The 22,444-nt window shown below is 38.9% G+C and overlaps 1 protein-coding gene across 3 annotated transcripts in view; it reads right to left on the bottom strand.

Annotated features, from left to right (window-relative positions):
- gnb5b (guanine nucleotide binding protein (G protein), beta 5b) overlaps positions 1-20,843 on the bottom strand; it is a 45,689-nt gene extending 24,846 nt beyond the window's left edge. For 2 of the 3 annotated variants that reach the window (XM_072913379.1, XM_061964453.2), the window contains exons 1-7: positions 20,782-20,843; positions 16,279-16,428; positions 11,068-11,179; positions 10,867-11,003; positions 10,706-10,747; positions 7,817-7,893; positions 7,588-7,720 (exon numbers count right to left, since the gene is read on the bottom strand). In XM_072913379.1, the coding sequence (XP_072769480.1) occupies positions 7,588-7,720; positions 7,817-7,893; positions 10,706-10,747; positions 10,867-11,003; positions 11,068-11,179; positions 16,279-16,404 (627 nt within the window). In that variant the 5' untranslated portion in view covers positions 16,405-16,428; positions 20,782-20,843. The remainder of the gene's footprint in view (positions 1-7,587; positions 7,721-7,816; positions 7,894-10,705; positions 10,748-10,866; positions 11,004-11,067; positions 11,180-16,278; positions 16,429-20,781) is intronic. The other variant, XM_061964454.2, reaches the window with a different exon arrangement.
- Positions 20,844-22,444: the final 1,601 nt, after the last annotated feature.

Below are 22,444 nucleotides of genomic sequence, written 5' to 3' on the forward strand. Positions count from 1 at the left end.
TGTTACAAATATGCGCCACACTGTGAAACCACACCAAACAAGAATGACAAACACATTTCGGAAGAACATCCGCACCGTAACACAACATAAACACAACAGAACAAATACCCAGAACCCCTTGCAGCACTAACTCTTCCAGCACAATATACACCCCCCGCTACCCCCCCACGTAAATGCCTTACTTACATATCAAGGAGGAAATTAGCAAGTTTGGTGTCAGTCAGATGAAAAAATCTTCTTCGCCTTCAATCATCTCCATCTTTCAAAGGCATGCCAGATACAAATCTTCGTTTTGTTCCTGGCTTTGTCATGAATAAGTTGAGAATCGTAACGACGCCTTTTAGATTTACTAAGGTCTGACATGTTTAGTAACTTTACCAGTGGCAGTAGCTCGACGAAGAGGGCGGTGCGTGACTGGCAACCTGGATGTGACACACTCACAGACTTTTTAATTGGTCAAATGGTGGAGGGCGGGGCATCGAAATGAAAACAATAACAAGATTTCGGGGCTGTTAATCTAATTTTGAAATGAGCATATCCCGGCCGAATTACTGTTATCAGTTATAAAGGTATTCGAAAAGAACATGATTTATTAATGCCATCCATCCATCCATCCATCTTCTTCCGCTTATCCGAGGTCGGGTCGCGGGGGCAGCAGCTTAAGCAGGGAAGCCCAGACTTCCCTCTCCCCAGCCACTTCGTCCAGCTCTTCCTGTGGGACCCCGAGGCGTTCCCAGGCCAGCCGGGAGACATAGTCTTCCCAACGTGTCCTGGGTCTTCCCCGCGGCCTCCCACCGGTGGGACGTGCCCTAAACACCTCCCTAGGGAGGCGTTCGGGTGGCATCCTGACCAGATGCCCGAACCACCTCATCTGGCTCCTCTCGATGTGGAGGAGCAGCGGCTTTACTTTGAGCTCCTCCCGGATGGCAGAGCTTCTCACCCTATCTCTAAGGGAGAGCCCCGCCACCCGGCGGAGGAAACTCATTTCGGCCGCTTGTACCCGTGATCTTGTCCTTTCGGTCATAACCCAAAGCTCATGACCATAGGTGAGGATGGGAACGTAGATCGACCGGTAAATTGAGAGCTTTGCCTTCCGGCTCAGCTCCTTCTTCACCACAACGGATCGATACAGCGTCCGCATTACTGAAGACGCCGCACCGATCCGCCTGTCGATCTCACGATCCACTCTTCCCCCACTCGTGAACAAGACTCCGAGGTACTTGAACTCCTCCACTTGGGGAAAGATCTCCTCCCCAACCCGGAGATGGCACTCCACCCTTTTCCGGGCGAGAACCATGGACTCGGACTTGGAGGTGCTGATTCTCATCCCAGTCGCTTCACACTCAGCTGCGAACCGATCCAGCGAGAGCTGAAGATCCTGGCCAGATGAAGCCATCAGGACCACATCATCTGCAAAAAGCAGAGACCTAATCCTGCAGCCACCAAACCAGATCCCCTCAACGCCTTGACTGCGCCTAGAAATTCTGTCCATAAAAGTTATGAACAGAATCGGTGACAAAGGGCAGCCTTGGCGGAGTCCAACCCTCACTGGAAACGTGTCCGACTTACTACCGGCCATGCGGACCAAGCTCTGGCACTGATCATACAGGGAGCGGACTGCCACAATCAGACAGTCCGATACCCCGTACTCTCTGAGCACTCTCCACAGGACTTCCCGAGGGACACGGTCGAATGCCTTCTCCAAGTCCACAAAACCCATGTAGACTGGTTGGGCAAACTCCCATGCACCCTCAAGGACCCTGCCGAGAGTATAGAGCTGGTCCACAGTTCCACGACCAGGACGAAAACCACACTGTTCCTCCTGAATCCGAGGTTCGACTATCCGGCGTAGCCTCCTCTCCAGTACACCTGAATAGACCTTACCGGGAAGGCTGAGGAGTGTGATCCCACGATAGTTAGAACACACCCTCCGGTTCCCCTTCTTAAAGAGAGGAACCACCACCCCGGTCTGCCAATCCAGAGGTACCGCCCCCGATGTCCACGCGATGCTGCAGAGTCTTGTCAACCAAGACAGCCCCACAGCATCCAGAGCCTTAAGGAACTCCGGGCGGATCTCATCTACCCCCGGGGCCTTGCCACCGAGGAGCTTTTTAACTACCTCAGCAACCTCAGCCCCAGAAATAGGAGAGCCCACCACAGACTCCCCAGGCACTGCTTCCTCATAGGAAGACGTGTTGGTGGGATTGAGGAGGTCTTCGAAGTATTCCCTCCACCGATCCACAACATCCGCAGTCGAGGTCAGCAGAACACCATCCTCACCATACACGGTGTTGATAGTGCACTGCTTCCCCTTCCTGAGGCGGCGGATGGTGGACCAGAATTGCTTCGAAGCCGTCCGGAAGTCGTTTTCCATGGCCTCACCGAACTCCTCCCATGTCCGAGTTTTTGCCTCTGCGACCGCTGAAGCCGCACACCGCTTGGCCTGTCGGTACTTGTCCGCTGCCTCAGGAGTCCTATGAGCCAAAAGAACCCGATAGGACTCCTTCTTCAGCTTGACGGCATCCCTCACCGCCGGTGTCCACCAACGGGTTCTAGGATTACCGCCACGACAAGCACCAACTACCTTGCGGCCACAGCTCCAATCAGCCGCCTCGACAATAGAGGCGCGGAACATGGTCCATTCGGACTCAATGTCCAGCACCTCCCTCGTGACATGTTCAAAGTTCTTCCGGAGGTGGGAATTGAAACTCTCTCTGACAGGAGACTCTGCCAGACGTTCCCAGCAAACCCTCACAATGCGTTTGGGCCTGCCAGGTCTGTCCGGCATCCTCCCCCACCATCGCAGCCAACTCACCACCAGGTGGTGATCGGTGGAAAGCTCCGCCCCTCTCTTCACCCGAGTGTCCAAAACATGAGGCCGCAAATCCGATGACACAACTACAAAGTCGATCATGGAACTGCGGCCTAGGGTGTCCTGCTGCCAAGTGCACATATGGACACCCTTATGCTTGAACATGGTGTTTGTTATTGACAATCTGTGACGAGCACAAAAGTCCAATAACAAAACACCACTCGGATTCAGATCCGGGCGGCCATTCTTCCCAATCACGCCTCTCCAGGTTTCACTGTCGCTGCCAACATGAGCATTGAAGTCTCCCAGTAGAACGAGGGAATCACCCGGGGGCGCACTCTCAAGTACTCCCTCGAGTGAATCCAAAAAGGGTGGGTACTCTGAGCTGCGGTTTGGCGCATAAGCGCAAACCACAGTCAGGACCCGTTGCCCCACCCGAAGGCGGAGGGAAGCTACCCTCTCGTCCACCGGGTTGAACTCCAATGTGCAGGCTCTGAGCCGGGGGGAAACAAGAATTGCCACCCCAGCCCGTCGCCTCTCACTGCCGGCAACGCCAGAGTTGAAGAGAGTCCAGCCCCTCTCGAGAGAACTGGTTCCAGAGCCCTTGCTGTGCGTCGAAGTGAGTCCAACTATATCTAGCCGGAACTTCTCCACCTCGCGCACTAGCTCAGGCTCCTTCCCCCCCAGCGAGGTGACGTTCCACGTTCCAAGAGCTAGCTTCTGTAGCCGAGGATCGGACCCCCAAGTGCCCTGCCTTCGGCTGCCGCCCAGCTCACATCGCACCCGACCTCTATGACCCCTGCTATGGGTGGTGAGCCCATTGGAGGGGGGACCCACGTTGCCTCTTCGGGCTGTGCCCGGCCAGGCCCCATGGGGGCAGGCCCGGCCACCAGGCGCTCGCCATCGTGCCCCACCTCCGGGCCTGGCTCCAGAGGGGGGCCCCGGTGACCCGCGTCCGGGCGAGGGAAATCTTATTAAAATTATTAATGCCTTTTGACATATCAGGGCCATTTAGTGCACATAATATTGACAATATAATACAAAAATAATACACCACAAGTATTTTGTACATTTTAAAACTGGTCCTATGTAGTATATTTTTATATTTTATAGCAATGATACAAATAATATGGTTAGAGTGTCTGCCCTGAGATCGGTAGGTTGTGAGTTCAAACCCCGGCCGACTCATACCAAAGACGATAAAAATGGGACCCATTACCTCCCTGCTTGACACTCCGCATCAAGGGTTGGAATTGGGGGTTAAATCACCAAAAATGATTCCCGGGCGCGGCCACCGTTGCTGCCCACTGCTCCCCTCACCTCCCAGGGGGTGAACAAGGGGATGGGTCAAATGCAGAGGACACATTTCACCACACCTAGTGTGTGTGTGACAATCATTGGTACTTTAACTTTAATATCCATCTATTTCACTCTACTTTATTATTCTTGACAGCGATTGGCCGGCAGAGGTCACATGGGTCTACTGCGCTGCAGCAGGGCGTGCAGTGTCCATGTTCAAATATGGTTTCCTGTTGCATACTATAATGATGAATGAACTGATCCAAAATGATGTCTTTACGAGGTCAAAGGTCAGCACCTTGTGCCCCTGCTCAAATATAAACAAGAAGACGGCATTAGCAGCTCTCGGGATGAACAGCAGACGACGAGCACTTAGGAGACGCACGCACGCCATCAACGGTTCCCCACTGCTTTGGCGGATTACACACTTCCTGCCGGATGATTTTACTTACAAGGGCGCAAAAACGCCACTTCCTGAGTTTGCGCCGACAGGAAGAAGCACGGGGATCAAATTATCATCCAGCCATCCATCCATTTTCTACCGCTTGTCCCTTTTGGGGTCGTGGGGGGTGCTGGAGCCTATCTCAGCTGCATTCGGGTGGAAGGCGGGGTACACCCTGGACAAGTCGCCACCTCAGGGAGACACAATTATTGAATATGGGAGATGATCCTGACATGTTTGAGTGAAAATTAATATATAAAATGCATAAATATGGAGCAGGTCACTCATGGACATCTCACATGAAAAGATTATTTCTGACCTCAAGCACTGCTTTGCAGCATCAACACTTGTGTCCTCATATGGACTGTAGGTCTTTGTGTGTGTGTGTGTGTGTGTGTGTGCGTGTGTGTGTGTGTGTGTGTGTGTGTGTGTGTGTGTGTGTGTGTGTGTGTGTGTGTGTGTGTATTGCATGCCCTCAAGTCATCATGCTTCACTCTGTCTCAGATAAAAGGTCTAAAAATAAAACCACTCCAGAAGACCACTAAGACCCTCACACTCTTATCTTCTCTGTCCATGATGGACAAACAAGTGCACTGATTAGGAGACCTTTGACCGCAGCTAATTCAGCAATGTGACGTGTGTGTGTGTGTGTGTGTGTGTGTGTGTGTGTGTGTGTGTGTGTGTGTGTGTGTGTGTGTGTGTGTGTGTGTGTGTGTGTGTGTGCGTGCGTTTGTGTGTGTGTGTGTGTGTGTGTGTGTGTGTGTGTGCGTGCGTGTGTGTGTCTGTGTGTGTGTGTGTGTATGCCTTTAAAAAATCAATAGAGCCCTTGTTTATCGGGAAAAAAACAAGATTTAGAAACACATCCTTAACTTATTTTAAGATTAGTGTCACAGGTTTTGAAGCCATTAGGGTTATTAATTTTTTCAACATGACAACAAAAACATTATTAAGGTATTTTTTATTTTTGGATGATTAATTTATGCTTGTATTTAATGTTATTTATATTGTTTAATACATTTTAAGTGGATAACATTTGGCACTGTTTAAAAAAAATATATATATTACTAAAAAGGAAAAATATTGTTTGCTTTGGACATCATTTTAACTACAGTACAATAAGAAGCATTTATATTGAAATTGAAAATCAATTATATTTTTTAGTTTGTATAATAAAACAATAATATGATTACAATAAATAAGAATTTGTTTTAAATTAATATTACATTTAAATATATTACTTTAAATGTATTACTACTGTAATTTTATTGTCCTCAAGACTTTTTGCAATTTATTTTAATCAGCTGATTCTCTATATACAAATGAGTATCCGTTTTGAAGTCATTGAGGTTCTTGATTTATTTAAAAAAATGACAATATACACACAATTATGGTAAAATAAATTTTGTTTGAATTAGCTGATTTATTTTGTATTTATTTGTATTATTTAAATCTTTTGTATTTCTTATTATTTTTAATTTATTCATATTTATGTTTAACACAGTATTATTAATATTTTCTGTAATTGATTTAAAAGGCAATAGAGTTTTGCACTGATTAAAAAAAGATCCAAATTAATTATAGGAATAATATAAAGTTGAAAATATTGTTTGTTTTATAAAAAACATATTTTTAAAAATTCATTTTAAAATCAATAGATTTCTTGTATTTATATATTTCTTAACCACATGGAGAAATAATTATACTGTATTATAATACAAATAAATTAAAATTTTTTAGTTGTTGTTATTAATCGTAATAGTAAAAAAAATAGTAAAAAATAAAATAAAATAAAACAAATATATATATCATTTTTATTTATTTATTAATTTTTTTAAATAGTTGATTGTTTGTATTCAAATGTGCATTAGTTTTAAAACCACTGGGGTTCTTGCACTTGCACTTCACTTTTTTAAACAAGACAAAATGATCATAGTAAAATAACATTTGGAAGGATTACTGATGATTTGTATTAAGTTAATTATAATTACTCTTAAAGTCATCTTCATAATAAAATGGACATATATTAGTTTATTTTCTAAAAGTAAGTGTAATCCCTTTTAAATTCTGGAGAATTCTCGCATTTATATTTTTAGGTATAAAAAAGATAGATACAAAAAAATAAACACTTTTAAAAACAGTTGATTGTGAATCTAAAATATTTCTAGTTGTTCAAAAATCAGGATTCCACTCAATGATATAATAAAAATTATCTAAAAAAAAATGTTTATTTATACTAAACACATTTACTTACTTTTGTCTGTACAATTATTGCACTGATATTCTTCAGATTTAAATTAAATTTGAGTGAATTGCTGAAATTCTTATGATACGTTCCAAAAATCAATAGTGTTCTACAAAACTGAATGATTAATTAAAATACACTACAGTCGCCCATGACCGCCATTTATTAATTTCCACTGAGTAGGAATCATTAATTATAAATCAACTATTTTCATAGCTGGAGCATAAAAAAGCTGTCTAAGACGTTCTAAATATGAACATTATGAGAGCCCTTTAGACATGAAATAACACACTTTAGTCATCACTTTTTTAATCCAACACATTAATGTTGCCTGAGGCTGAGCCAATCAGTGGCCTCAATACTGAACAATGCACTCTAATTGGTTTGGTCTCATCTAGTGGCCAAAACTACTGTAATATTGATATTTTTGTTCATTTAGCCATTTTTATGCTTGAAAATGCCAACTTTAGGACCCAAACAATTGTAGAATATGCTGTAAAAAAATCAGTGTTGTGGTGAGGCTGCAATATTTGAAGTGCGGTGTGGCGAAGGACGAAAAAAATAATTATATCATTAAATTAGAATGTAAAGAATGTTTATCATTCCTATTACTATTTTAGGAATACTTGGAAAATCAATAGGGCTCTTGCACTTGTATTGTTTGCTAACCAGTAGAGTTGTTAAAGAACATTTAGACATGATATGCATATGTTATATGTGTCGGTGACCTTTGACCTGAAATAGATCATGGGAGAGTTGAAAAGGGAAAGTTTGCATTTTGAGTTGTGTCACCTGCATGTCAGAGTTGGTGAAGGTGCACCCTGACACGTAGTTGGTGTGCATGGCCACCGCCTTCCTCTTCGCTGCCAGGTTCTCGTTGGGGTCCATAGAAAGTGGGAACACTGAACACCTGTTGTCCAGTCCTCTGTGGGAACACTCTTGTGTGTTAATATAAACACTTATTGTGTGTGTGTGTGTGTGTGTGTGTGTGTGTGTGTGTGTGTGTTTAACGGGTACACACCCGCAGGCTACAGCACAACCCGAGGGAGCGTACGCACACGCCATCACCCACGTGCACGGCAGGCTCACGCCATGTTCCTGCAACACATGATGACGTTTTCACTATTAAGTCATCAACGCAGCTGCAGGGAAAAAAAATATGAAGCTGTGCATTAATGAGGATTATCTTCATGTGATTCTATAAGTGCACTCGCACAGAGCAGATATCTTTCAATATCTATCTCCACTTAGTCAACACAGGACAGCTTCTATTGGGTTGCCATAACCAGAAGTTATTTTTTGTATAAAACCTTTCCTACTTTTTTAAGGGGCATTAAACACAACATGTGGGTTTTGTCTTGTCTTGCTTTGCGTGCATATTTTTACACTTAAAGTAGTGAATCAAATACCGTTCATTGAATATATTTTATAAAATATATTTATTTTACGGGCATATTTCTAAGTGTATTATGGCATTTTAGTACCTTTTTTCCCCTCAAACGTTGCATAAGCCACCCTTGTAAAGCTGCAGGAAAGGTAAAGTTCTCTTGGAGATGAAATAAGTATCTATCTTAATGTTAAACAGCCAATAATAATTATATTACATTTTCATTATCAAACATGAAACACTAAGTATTAAATATTGAACATTTTAATATTACATTTCACATATTCAATATTTAATGTTGAGTAGTGAATATTAAATAATGAATATTAAATAACAATACAATAATAATAATAAAACTAAATATACTGAGATAGGCTCCAGCACCCCCCGCAACCCCAAAAGGGATACACGGTAGAAAATGGATGGATGGATGTTAAGAATTAATTATTTAAAATTAAATAATTGAACAATTAAACCCTTAAAAATGGATTAACATATTTTAAACATTTAAATAGCCTAAAATATTTTCTTGAAAAACATTTTAATTAATCAATTAAATTCACATACATTTAAATATGTTATAGGAATATTAACTAAATAAATGATTACCATTAAATGAATATCCATCCATTTTCTACCGCTTGTCCCCTTTAGGGTGGCGGGGGGTGCTGGAGCCTATCTCAGCTGCATTAGTAAGCAAAGTTACACCACTCCACTCTTTATAGTGTTGAGCATGTAAAAAATAAGTACTGTCTGTAGTATGTAATATAATATGTTTACAATCGATTAAATCAGTGGTGACCAAACTACGGCCCGCCGGCGTCTTCAGTTTGGCCCGCAGAGTGTTTCAAAATTAATTTCAAATATCTCTTAGCCTTAATGCTGCAACTTTGTTGCCATCTTGTGGAGAATGTGAGTCAATCAGGTCAATAACCATGAATTGTGGATTGAAGTGACTTTAGCACAGCATTTACTTCCGTGACCAAATCCAAACCACCTACCCTACTAGTGCAAAAAAAAAAAATGCAACCAAACTTAAAACAAGTCACAAAAGTAATTTTTCACTGAGACATAACAACTAGTTTCTAAATAATAGAGCTTCTGAGGAAAAAAATACTACTTTTTAATTTTTAATTGCTCATTTTTAAGATCACTTTTAAGTTTTTGAAGCTTAAATATAACGTCTTATTTCAAGAAATCTTACCAAGACAATTTTGACTTGCTTCATCGGCAGAGTTTTTTGTTCATTGCAAGCAAAAAAGTGCATAAAAAAGTAGAACAAAAGAGCAAACAGGTGCGATGTAACGAGAAAAAGTTGCAATGTTGACTCTAATAACACAAAGCTGCCATGCAGGTTTTTTTCTTTAAAACAGTCATTTCTCAAAATAATGATGAATCAAAACCAATGTTGTAATTAAATTATTAACCTATTGAAGGCTCCAATTACTTCAAATCAAAAATTCCACTTTGAAATATTTTTTTGGGAAAATATTGCATATTTTTTGTATTTGCCATATAAAAAGTGTTATTTGACAAAAAGAGCATAAAACAAACAAATAAGAAATAGGACAAATAATAAAAACTGATAATCGACGAACGGATAGATCTGAAGTTGATCTAGAGATTTAAGGGCTGAATAAGAAAATAAAAAAAACTAATGATGACTTATTTTAAACATGTTTATGCCCTAGAGGTTAAAACAAAATCTATACATTGTATTGCTTCTGAAAATGAAAAATATCAAAATGGCCCTCGCATGTTCTCATTTTCCAGTGTATGGCCCTCAGTGGAAAATGTTTGGACACCCCTGAATTAAATATGCAGTATAATATTAATTAATTAATAATATATTGTAGAATATATTGCCCTCAAAAAATTATGTAATAAATTAAATTCACATACACTTGAAAACATACGTTTTTTCCCCCAGAATAATGAATTCCCATTTCAATGATATTAGAATAAAAAACAAGTAAAATCACAACATTCCATCCTTTGTATAGCTGTTCACAATACAGTATGTTACGAACAAATGTCATTAAAACAATCTAATATATGAATTCTGTTTATATTATCTATATGGTAAATTAGAGTCACAATACAAGAAAAACATACTTATCTACAAAATATGTCTTTGACAATTTTATATAAAGTTAACATGGCATGCGAGACGTTTCAAGACCAATTTTACAACTATTAAAATGAGAATTTATGAAGTATCTCCAAATTTGGGATTTTTTTTTTTTTTTTGTATTGAATTTACGTTTTCTTTGTGCTTTGGTGAATACAAATAATGACAAAATATGGAGATACAGCCATAACATATTATTATTATCATCATTACTATACACTAATATAAATACTGAAATCATATTTTGTTATGTTATTCATAAACCAAACAGTTTGATGACAATAATAATGAATAGAGAATCAGTGTATATTACATAATTTATAGGATGTTTTGTTGAACAACATGAATTTACGTCAAAAAGTACAATTATTTACTGTCAGTGACAAACACACCTTATTGAGAGTGAAAGCATCCCAAACTATCACTTTTCCATCCTACAGCAGAAATACAACACACGTGTTAACACTCAAACTTGCAGATTTATTAGACATGTTTTATTATTGCTGAATATGTGTGTGTGTGTGTGTGTGTGTGTGTGTGTGTGTGTGTTTACCTGTGAGGAGCTGACCATGCGTCGTTTGTCTTTGCACCAGTCCATATTTAACACTTTGTTGTTGTGCCCCTTCAGCACACGTCTGGTCTTTATGGCCAGAGCAGACAACACCTCCACCTTCTCTGCCACCTTGTTCACTACACGCAGACATCACGTCCTCATCCCCATCACACTATTGATAACAATAATTGCCACACTTACGCTCCACGTCGTTCAGCTTGTTCCTCTCCTCGTCCAACTTCTTCTTCAAACTCTCACTTTCCCGCTTGAGCGATGCCAGACTTTCCCCAGCCTGGAGGCCCTGACACGCCATCTTTGCACAGGAAGCACACGGCACAAATAAAGGCAAAGCAAAAGCAGAGGGATGCTTGTGTGTGTGTGTGTGTGTGTGTGTGTGTGTGTGTGTGTGTAGCTCTTAGAGCATCCCCAGATCATGTCCTAATGCAAGAGCGCTGATGCTGCTGCTGATGTGCGTGACACTATAATAAACACGCCTGGTCTTCTGGTCTCAGGGCCCCTCCCCCACATGTACTCCATTCACACAATGCACAGTACACACATAACCATACTGTACACACACACACACACACACACACACACACACACACACACACACACACGTGCAATCACACACACACACACACATGCAGCCACGCAAATACAAAACCCAAAACCAGTGAAGTTGGCACGTTGTGTAATTCGTAAATAAAAACAGAATACAATGATTTGCAAAAACTTTTCAACTTATATTCAATTGAATAGACTGCAAAGACAAGATATTTAAAGTTGGAACTGAGAAACTTACTTTTTTGTTGTTGCAAATAATCATTAACTTAGAAATTAATGGCAGCAACACATTGCATAAAAGTTGGCACAGAGGCATTTTTACCATTGTGTTACATGGCCTTTCCTTTTAACAACACTGGGAACTGAGGAGACCAATTTTTGAAGCTTTTCAGGTGGAATTATTTCCCATTCTTGCTTGATGTACAGCTTAAGTTGTTCAACAGTCCGGAGTCTCCGTTGTGGTATTTTAGGCTTCATAATGTGCCACACATTTTCAATGGGAAACAGGTCTGGACGCCAGGCAGGCCAGTCTAGTACCTGCAGTCTTTTACCACACAGCCACGCTGTTGTAACAATTGTCTTGCTGAAATAAGCAGGGGCGTCCATGAAAAATATGTTGCTTGGATGGAAACATGTGTTGCTCTAAAACCTGTATGTACCTTTCAGCATTAATGGAGCCTTCACAGATGTGTAAGTTACCCATGCCTTGGGCACTAATACACCCCCATACCATCACAGATGCTGGCTTTTCAACTTTGTGCCGATAACAGTCCAGATGGTTCTTTTCCTCACACATCGTCAACAGTTTCCAAAAACCATTTGAAATGTGGACTCGTCAAACCACAGAACACTTTTCCACTTTGAATCAGTCCATCTTAGATGAACTCGGGCCCAGCAAAGCCGGCGGCGTTTCTGGGTGTTGTTGATAAAAGGCTTTCATTTTGCATAGTAGACTTTTAACTTGCACTTACAGATGTAGCGATGAACTGCAGTTACTAACAGTGGTTTTCTGAAGTGTTCCTGAGCTCATGTGGTGATATCCTTTACACACTAATGTCGCTTTTTGATGCAGTACTGCCTGAGGGATCAAAGGTCACGGGCATTCAATGTTACGTGCAGTGATTTCTCCAGATTCTCTGAACCTTTTGATGATATTACAGACCTTAGATGGTGAAATCCCTAAATTCCTTGCAATAGCTGGTTGAGAAATGTTGTTCTTAAACTGTTCGACAATTTGCTCACGCATTTGCTCACAAAGTGGTGACCCTCGCCCCATCCTTGTTTGTGAATGACTGAGCATTTCACGGAAGCTGCTTTTATACCCAATCATGGCACCCACCTGTTCCCAATTAGCCTGTTCACCTGTGGGATGTTCCAAATAAGTGTTTGATGAGCATTCCTCAACTTTCTCAGTCTTTTTTGCCACTTGTGCCAGCTTCTTTGAAACATGTTGCAGGCATCAAATTCCAAATGAGCTAATATTTGCAAAAAATAACAACAGTTTTACAATTCAAACGTTAAAAGTATCTTGTCTTTGCAGTCTTTTCAATTGAATATTGGTTGAAAAGGATTTACAAATCATTGTATTCTGTTTTTATTTACCATTTACACAACGTACCAACTTCACTGGTTTTGGGTTTTGTAAGTACTATTAATGATGCAGTTGTATGAGTAGTCAGGTTTTTCTAGCTCTATGTGCACTATAAAACGTTGGTGGGAAAGTCACGTGTGCTTAAGGATGGGTATCGTTCACATTTGAACCGATACAGTACCAATTCCCGGTGCCTGGGAATCGATACCGGTCCTCAACGATACCAATTTTCAGTACTTTTTTGTGTGTTAGTCCCTGTCAGTTGCTTAATAATAAAATTGTATTTTTTTTATGTATCATAAAAAAATGAGCTGATTATGATAACTGTGCTGTCCAGCTGTTATATCTTGTTTTATTATGCAATTTGAGTCTCATTTGCAATGCAGTTGCACCTCCAAGACATTAGATGGCAGTATTGTGTAGGAGATTTAATGGATAATTCATATTTCTAATAGAAAAGGAAGCTGCATACTGAACTAAAAGTTGTTTTAAGTATGGTGGAACAAGTTAGTAAACACATTTCAAAAGAAACAAAACAATTTAGGACTAAGCCAATTAACAGCCTGGTACGCCACACGAAGGTGAGTTGTGAATGGCACCTCAGGACAAATCTGCACAAAGAATTATGCAAAATGTTGAGTGGTTTAAGGATACAGAGTTTTGGTAAACAACATCCGCATAATCTAGTATGGGAAGTAACAATTGTGAAATTATTCTTTTTCTAATGTCGGAGGCAGATATTTACATATATCCGAATTTAAGTTGTACTTCTTTCATTTATTAGTCATATTTGAAAACAGCTCGTCTTTTCCATTTATTCTCTTGATGCTCTGTCAGCAAGCATACTATGTGTGATAACCTTGAGTTCTTTGGAATGTATTATGGCTAGGGAGACGTTGTGCTTTTGTTATGGCTAGTGAGGGGGAAGGAGAGAGAGGGTGATGGGATCGGGAGGACAGACCATTTTGGGGGTGCGCGATAGAAGGTTCTAGGGTTAGACTGGTCTCAATCATATTTATATGTTGTCAAAGCTTTGAGAATATATACAACAAAATACCTATTCTGTCTCTGGTGGTTTTTTCAACTCAGCTTTAAGTGTCGGAAAGAACTTGGGAGCGAATTGAGACTTGAATTCCCTGGGAGGAAAAACTGGTCCAAAACGCAACACTAACCAGAAATGAAAAACAATGGCTCGATCTGTAGAGAGAAGCCAAGCAGCCATACGTCTTCTACAAATGTAATCAATATGTGGTTTAAAGGTCAGCTCAAGGTCGAGCCAAAGACTAAGGCATTTAGATACATAAACTTGTTCTGGTAGAGTTCCATCATTAAGATTAAAATGCAACTTAGGTAAATGAGATAAACCATGTTTTGTCCCACCGTAGAACATTATTTTTTCAACTTAAGAACAAGCTTGTTTTAATTTGATACGTTTTTATTATTTCTTTATTTGTGTTTGTTTGTTTGTTTAATGCCTTTTTTTATTATAGAAAACATCGTTTTTAATGTTAACACACAACATATGCAGTATTTATAGAAAATGTTTCAAAGCGGAATATTTGATGCAAAGTAATTGGAGTCTTCGATAGGTCAATAATTCATAATAACATTGATTTTGATAAAAAAAAAAAAAATTGAGTAATGACAGCTTTAAAGAAAAACAACTGTCTGCATGGCAGCTTGGTGTTATTACAGCCCACATTGCAACTTGTTCTCATTTCATTTCACCTGTTTGCTCTTTTATTCAAATGTATGTTTTGTTTTTTTACTAGTATTTTTAGAATGTGGCGAGAGCTGTTAAAAATATTGCTGTGGTCCACAAGTGGCTCGCGGGACGCACTTTGGACGCCTAATGTCTTGTGATGTCAAGTTATTTTTCTACTTTCATGAAACTTAGCTGTCTTGTAACTGTAACCTTGCGTCACATCAACGTTCCCTCTAAGGTGCGCGCCTGCGCAATTGCGCACTGCTCAAGCGTCCTCTGCGCACGGCAAATCTATGCCACGCACAAAATCAAATAAAAAAATTAGCGCATAACAATTTTCGACAGAGAAAACAGTTTTCTTCATCATTGTTCAAATATTGTAACGTCTGTCGAGACGCTTTGAGGACATGAATTCCATCCATCACTTTACTGAGCAAAACTCTTTATTTTCGGCCATAAACACATCACCAAAACATTAGTAAAAAAAATGATATCTAGCAAAACTGGTCAATTTCTGCAGTACAAACCAGATCAAAAGCAACTTTGTTATATCAACAGCTGCCGCTCGCTCTTACTCACTTGCACCAACACATGCACATATGGCACTTAGCCAGTGTTGCGTTTACAGCCACACAAAAAGTCGGACAACTCCAACACCACACATAAAGTCTAATTCCAGGTCGTTAAACTATGATTTACCAATCAAATGTGTGCTTATTCTTGTGTCATTTATTAGGAATCTTAATTTTTAAATATTAATCATGAAATTCTGTTAGTATATTAAATAAATACTAATAAAAATGTATTTTTTACAAACAGGAAGTTGCAGGAATGTACACGTGATCCCCTGCTTACATCTCATTGTGCAACATGTGAATGTTTTAATGGGAACTAAATGTCATGTCTGAAAGAGGTACACATTATTTCCAAAGCAGGACCTCCACCCAGACAAACAATACAAGTACACAGTTCATGAAAAACAATATTTTTTGTTATTGTCATTGTAAGTGGGCCTAAACACTTATATTAGAAAATAACCTCATGGAAATGACTGCTGTCATTTGATTATAATAAAAAGAGAATGTTGTCTGTCTATCTGTGTTGGCCCTGCGATGAGGAGGGGACTTGTCCAGGGTGTATCCAGCCTTCCGCCCGAATGCAGCTGAGATAGGCTCCAGCGACCCCGAAAGGGACAAGCGGTAGGAAACGGATGGATGGATGGAGATTGAACTTGTTATTTAGTCAGGTTTGGGACAGGTGTGCTGCTGGTGTAGCCACAGTGTGCACGTCTGATGTTGCTCACATGGGCTCCACTGAATGCTCAGAGAGTTTTTGTGTTTGCTCACACACATGAAAAATTAGAGGGAACATTGCGTCACATTCATCTGAACTGCGACATAAAATAACTTTTTATCTTTGGTAATTTGCATGAAGCAAAACTGAAATGTGTGGTAACATTTTCTGTAAGTTTGAGGTAACATCTATAACGTTAGGTAGCTGAAGTGTTAACTGTCCATCTTGTGAGCTGACATGAGCGATGCAGGAATACCTTCTCCACGCAGAAGGAGCAGTAGTTGATGGCCTCGGTCTTGATGTAAATATTCATGAGAGGGCTGGCCTTGTCGCAGCTCTCACACGGGCCAAAGGTGGCCGCCACGAACGTTTGGTCACACATGACTGCACTGGATCACTGACACACCTGGGAAACACACAACACACACACTTTATTCATGCGCCTTTCACTGTTGCACCCGCTGGACGCCACTAAGTGTGTGTGTGTGTGTGTGTGTCTGTGTGTTATTGTATTTCTATCCTTCTTGAGACATCAACAAGGATAAGTACCTTCCATATGAGGACCGGTGAACAAGTTAGGACATAAATCATGGTCCTAATACGGAAAACCATTGCATCTAATAGAGAATGTCGCATTTGCACCCCTGGTGGTGAAATCTATCAAAAGTAGGGTGTACCCAAAAAGGAGGGATTTTTCACATTGACTGTGTGTCGGTTTTAAAAGTGCTCCCCCTCTGGTCAACATATGAAATAACAAGTGTGTGTAAAAATTTGAAGCGCTCCCCCTCTGGCCAACATATGTAACAACAAGTGTGTGTAAGAAATTGAAATGCGTCCCCTTTGGTCAAAATGATTTTAAAAAATGTATATGGAGACATACTGTAATATCTTGAGGTAAATAATGAAGATTAAAAACCAATTACAAACCAAAAAATTACATTATAAAAATTATAAATGACTAAAAGCTTACCTTTTTTATATTTGCACAGTATGTATATAATATTAATGTTGTAAATACAAATCTTTATATGTCTAGAAAGGGTGGTCCGAAAGAGGTAGGCATTTTTTAGAGGTCTCAAGAAGGTAAGAAATACAAGAATGTGTGTGTGTGTGTGTGTGTGTGTGTATAAATATATATATATATATATATATATATATATATATATATATATATATATATATATATATATATATATATATATATACAACCCCGTTTCCATATGAGTTGGGAAATTGTGTTAGATGTAAATAAAAAAAATATTTGATGTTCATACTCATAAACTTTTTTTTTTTTTTGTAAATAATAATTAACTTAGAATTTCATGGCTGCAACACGTGCCTGTGTTACATGGCCTTTCCTTTTAACAACACTCAGTAAACATTTGGGAACTGAGGAGACACATTTTTTAAGCTTCTCAGGTGGAATTCTTTCCCATTCTTGCTTGATGTACAGCTTAAGTTGTGGTATTTTAGGCTTCATAATGCGCCACACATTTTCAATGGGAGACAGGTCAGGACTACAGGCAGGCCAGTCTAGTACCCGCACTCTTTTACTATGAAGCCACGTTGATGTAACACGTGGCTTGGCATTGTCTTGCTGAAATAAGCAGGGGCGTCCATGGTAACGTTGCTTGGATGGCAACATATGTTGCTCCAAAACCTGTATGTACCTTTCAGCATTAATGGTGCCTTCACAGATGTGTAAGTTACCCATGTCTTGGGCACTAAAACACCCCCATACCATCACAGATGCTGGCTTTTCAACTTTGCGCCTAGAACAATCCGGATGGTTCTTTTCCTCTTTGGTCCGGAGGACACGAAGTCCACAGTTTCCAAAAACTATTTGAAATGTGGACTCGTCAGACCACAAAACACTTTTCCACTTTGTATCAGTCCATCTTAGATGAGCTCAGGCCCAGCGAAGCCGACGGCGTTTCTGGGTGTTGTTGATAAACGGTTTTCGCCTTGCATAGGAGAGTTTTAACTTGCACTTACAGATGTAGCGACCAACTGTAGTTACTTACAGTGGGTTTCTGAAGTGTTCCTGAGCCCATGTGGTGATATCCTTTACTCACTGATGTCGCTTGTTGATGCAGTACAGCCTGAGGGATCGAAGGTCACGGGCTTAGCTGCTTACGTGCAGGGATTTCTCCAGATTCTCTGAACCCTTTGAGGATATTATAGACCGTAGATGGTGAAATCCCTAAATTCCTTGCAATAGCTGGTTGAGAAAGGTTTTTCTTAATCTGTTCAACAATTTGCTCACGCATTTGTTGACAAAGTGGTGACCCTCGCCCCATCCTTGTTTGTGAATGACTGAGCATTTCATGGAATCTACTTTTATACCCAATCATGGCACCCACCTGTTCCCAATTTGCCTGTTCACCTGTGGGATGTTCCAAATAAGTGTTTGATGAGCATTCCTCAACTTTATCAGTACTTATTGCCACCTTTCCCAACTTCTTTGTCACGTGTTGCTGGCATCAAATTCTAAAGTTAATGATTATTTGCAAAAAAAAAATGTTTATCAGTTTGAACATCAAATATGTTGTCTTTGGAGCATATTCAACTGAATATGGGTTGAAAATGATTTGCAAATCATTGCATTCCGTTTATATTTACATCTAACACAATTTCCCAACTCATATGGAAACGGGATTTGTGTATATATATATATATATATATATATATATATAGTGAATATCCCAGATAGCAAAAGACATTGATTCAATGCTGGATTTTTGTCAGATTGGTTATTTTTGGTTGAGGTTGAAGAATGAATGTTGATTTAACGTTTAAGTATACGTGCCATTTTAACGATTTAAAAACTGTTGTTGAATCAATGTTGAAAAGATGATGATTTTTCAATGTTGAAATGCCCTCCATTGAACTGACATTGTTTCAATGTTGCTGATGGGGGAAGGGGAGTGTCACCACCCGGTCGGTACCGGAAGACGGTCCACGCACGCACAAAGACTTCCTGACGCATTCATGCACGCCCTCACTGTTACAATGGTTTCCTTTTTTCGTCATCTTTATTTCACTAACAATGTCATATAAAAGATTACATAGAAAACAACCATTAATTGTTGGGGCGGTATAGCTCGGTTGGTAGAGCGGCCGTGCCGGCAACTTGAGGGTTGCAGGTTCGATCCCTGCTTCCGCCATCCTAGTCACTGCTGTTGTGTCCTTTGGGCAAGACACTTTACCCACCTGCTCCCAGTGCCACCCACACTGGTTTAAATGTAACTTAGATTTTGGGTTTCACTATGTAAAGCGCTTTGAGTCACTAGAGAAAAGCGCTATATAAATATAATTCACTTCACTTCACTAATTCAGAATATAAAATTTATTTTGGGACCATATGGATTCGTACAGAAACCCGACAAATGTGCTCAGCAGCCTTAAATGGCAAATAAATCAATCTTTTTTTTACTACTTTATTTACATGAAGGACATTAATTCACAATACTTATCATTTAAAGTACCAGTAAATGATGGTAAAATATACCAAAAAATAGAGTAATAAAATGTTTTTTAATGAACATATTATTAACTTACAGAGGAAGGTTGAAGTGTTTCAATGGTCACTTAAATATTACCATTGTTTTAATGTATAATGTAATGCATATATATATATATATATATATATATATATATATATATATATATATATATATATATATATATATATATATATACATACATACATATATATTTATATATACATACATATATATATACACACACATATATATATATATACATATACATACATATATATTACACATTATATATATATTCATTATATATACATATATAAATATATATACACAAATATATATATATATATATACACACGTGTATACATATATATATATACATACATATACAGACAGACAGACAGACTATACATATACATATATATATATATATATATATATATATATATATATATAGTTGAATCAATGTTATCTCAATGTTGACAATATTGTTGAAACACGGTTGATTCAATATCTGAATTCGTTGGGGAATTTACATAATTTCAATGTTGATCATAACATAGTTGAATCAACGTTTTTGTCAATTTGTTGAAAATTCAAACATTGTTTCAATGTTGATCATAATGACCACTTTCACTGTTTTTTTTCAATGTCACAAATCTCAAAGTTGATTCACTGTCTTTTTGCTATCTGGGGTGTGTGTGTGTGTGTGTGTGTGTGTGTTAAGTAGTCGTTAATCTAGTCCAGCCTGATCCTGCTCTTGGCTCTGGAGAAGAGCGGCACTGTTATTCTTGGAGCAAAAAAAAAAAAAGATATAAAAAAAAAAGAAAAGAAAAACAAAATAAAACAAGCTGAATCACAAGAAAATTGAGCAATTAGTGAATTAAAATTTAATAACATGCAATTTAATGTGCATTTCCACATCCGTAATATGTTAGTCACAATTTTTCCACTAAAGCTACTCAGTATAAAATACATAATTAATCCTTCCTTTTTATGCATAAACTCCTTTATCAAGGTGACATTTTGGAGTGTAAACATGCACTAATAGACCAGCATGGCTTACTTCTATGATATACTGTGTAATTCAAACCAAATACAAATGATATAGTTCTATACATAAATAATACTGTAGTTATGGCTGTCAGTGCAGTTTTCAGTCCCATTGATGGCAGTCATCCTTTCTATCTTTATTGTGCTCAGTGGTAAAGATAAGTTATGTTATTATTTCTAATGAAGACAGAGCAGATTCTTACCTCCCAGCAGATAAGACGTGTCTTCTATACGTATTGCCGCTCGTCCTGTTGGAAGTAAGATGACTTTTACAGTGAAGAGGATTGTCACTAAGCTTCTTATAGAAAAGTCTTCAAGCTGGAGACTCTGCTCTACTTTGACTGCATACATACAATAAGGAGGCACTTGAAGAAAAATGGGCTGCATGGTCGAGTGGCCAAAAAGTTCCATTTTGGTCTCATCACTCTAAATTACTTTGTTCCTGAAGTTTTGAGGCTTGTCTCTGTGCTGTTTGGCGTAATGTAAGCGGGATACTTTGTGACATTTGTGCAGGAATGGCTTTCTTCTGGCGTCTCGACCATGCAGCACATTTTTCTTCAAGTGCCTCCTTATTGTGCATCTTGAAACAGCCACACCACAATTTTTCAGAGTCCTGTATTTCAGCTGAACTTATTTGTGGATTTTTCTTTGCATCTCGAAAAATTTTCCTGGCAATTGTGGCTGAAATCTTTGCTGGTCTACCTGAATCCCTCATTTTCCACTTCTTAATCAGCGTTTGAACACTGCTGATTGGCATTCTCAATTCCTTGGATATCTGTTTATACCCCTGTCCTGTTTTATGCAGTTCAATTACCTTTTCCCGCAGATCCTTTGACAATTATTTTGCCTTCCCCATGACTCAGAATCCAGAAACATCTGTGCAGCATTGGATGAAAGATGCAATGGTCTGTCAGAAGCCCAGAAACTCACTGATCTTTTATACTAACACATTAATTACAAACAAACATGTCACAGGTGAGGATTGGAACCTTGATTAGCCATTCAAACCTGTTTGTGTCAACTTTTGTGCATGTTATCAGATCAAAGTCACTGGGGTATGTAAACTTTTGATCAGGGTCATTTGGGTACTTTCTTTTGTCATTTTGATTTAAAAAGAGTAAACACAGTTGTTTGCCAATAAATAGCTTCACATACCCATTAAGCATGAGTGGAAGAAAGGTTTTTGTGTTATCATTCATATTCTCTGAAGAATGGTCAAGAAATCATAAATTATCTCAGGGTGTGTAAACTTATGAGCACAACTGTATATACACACACACACACACACACACACACACACTTATATATACACATACACTTATATATATATATATATATATATACACATATTTATAAATGTATATATACACACACATTTATATATACATACAGTATATACATACAGTACATATATACTTTATTTACATCAAGTACATTAATTCACAATATATACATACATATATAAACATACACTTACAGTATATATTATACATATATACAAACACATATTTCATATATTGCATATATACAAATTACTGTATATACATATACAAAACCCAAAACCAGTTAAGTTGGCACATTGTGTAAATGGTAAATAAAAACAGAATACAATGATTTGCAAATCCTTTTCAACCTATATTCAATTGAATAGACTGCAAAGACAAGATATTTAATGTTCAAACTGAGAAACATTTTTTTTTTTTTTTTTTGCAAATAATCATTAACTTAGAATTTAATGGCCACAACACATTGCAAAAAAGTTGGCACAGGGGCATTTTTACCACTGTGTTACATGGCCTTTCCTTTTGAACTTTGCGCTTATAACAGTCCTGATGGTTCTTTTCCTCTTTGGTCCGGAGGACACAA

Source organism: Nerophis lumbriciformis, linkage group LG06 (genome assembly GCF_033978685.3).
Source record: "Nerophis lumbriciformis linkage group LG06, RoL_Nlum_v2.1, whole genome shotgun sequence".
Classification (NCBI taxonomy): domain Eukaryota; kingdom Metazoa; phylum Chordata; class Actinopteri; order Syngnathiformes; family Syngnathidae; genus Nerophis; species Nerophis lumbriciformis.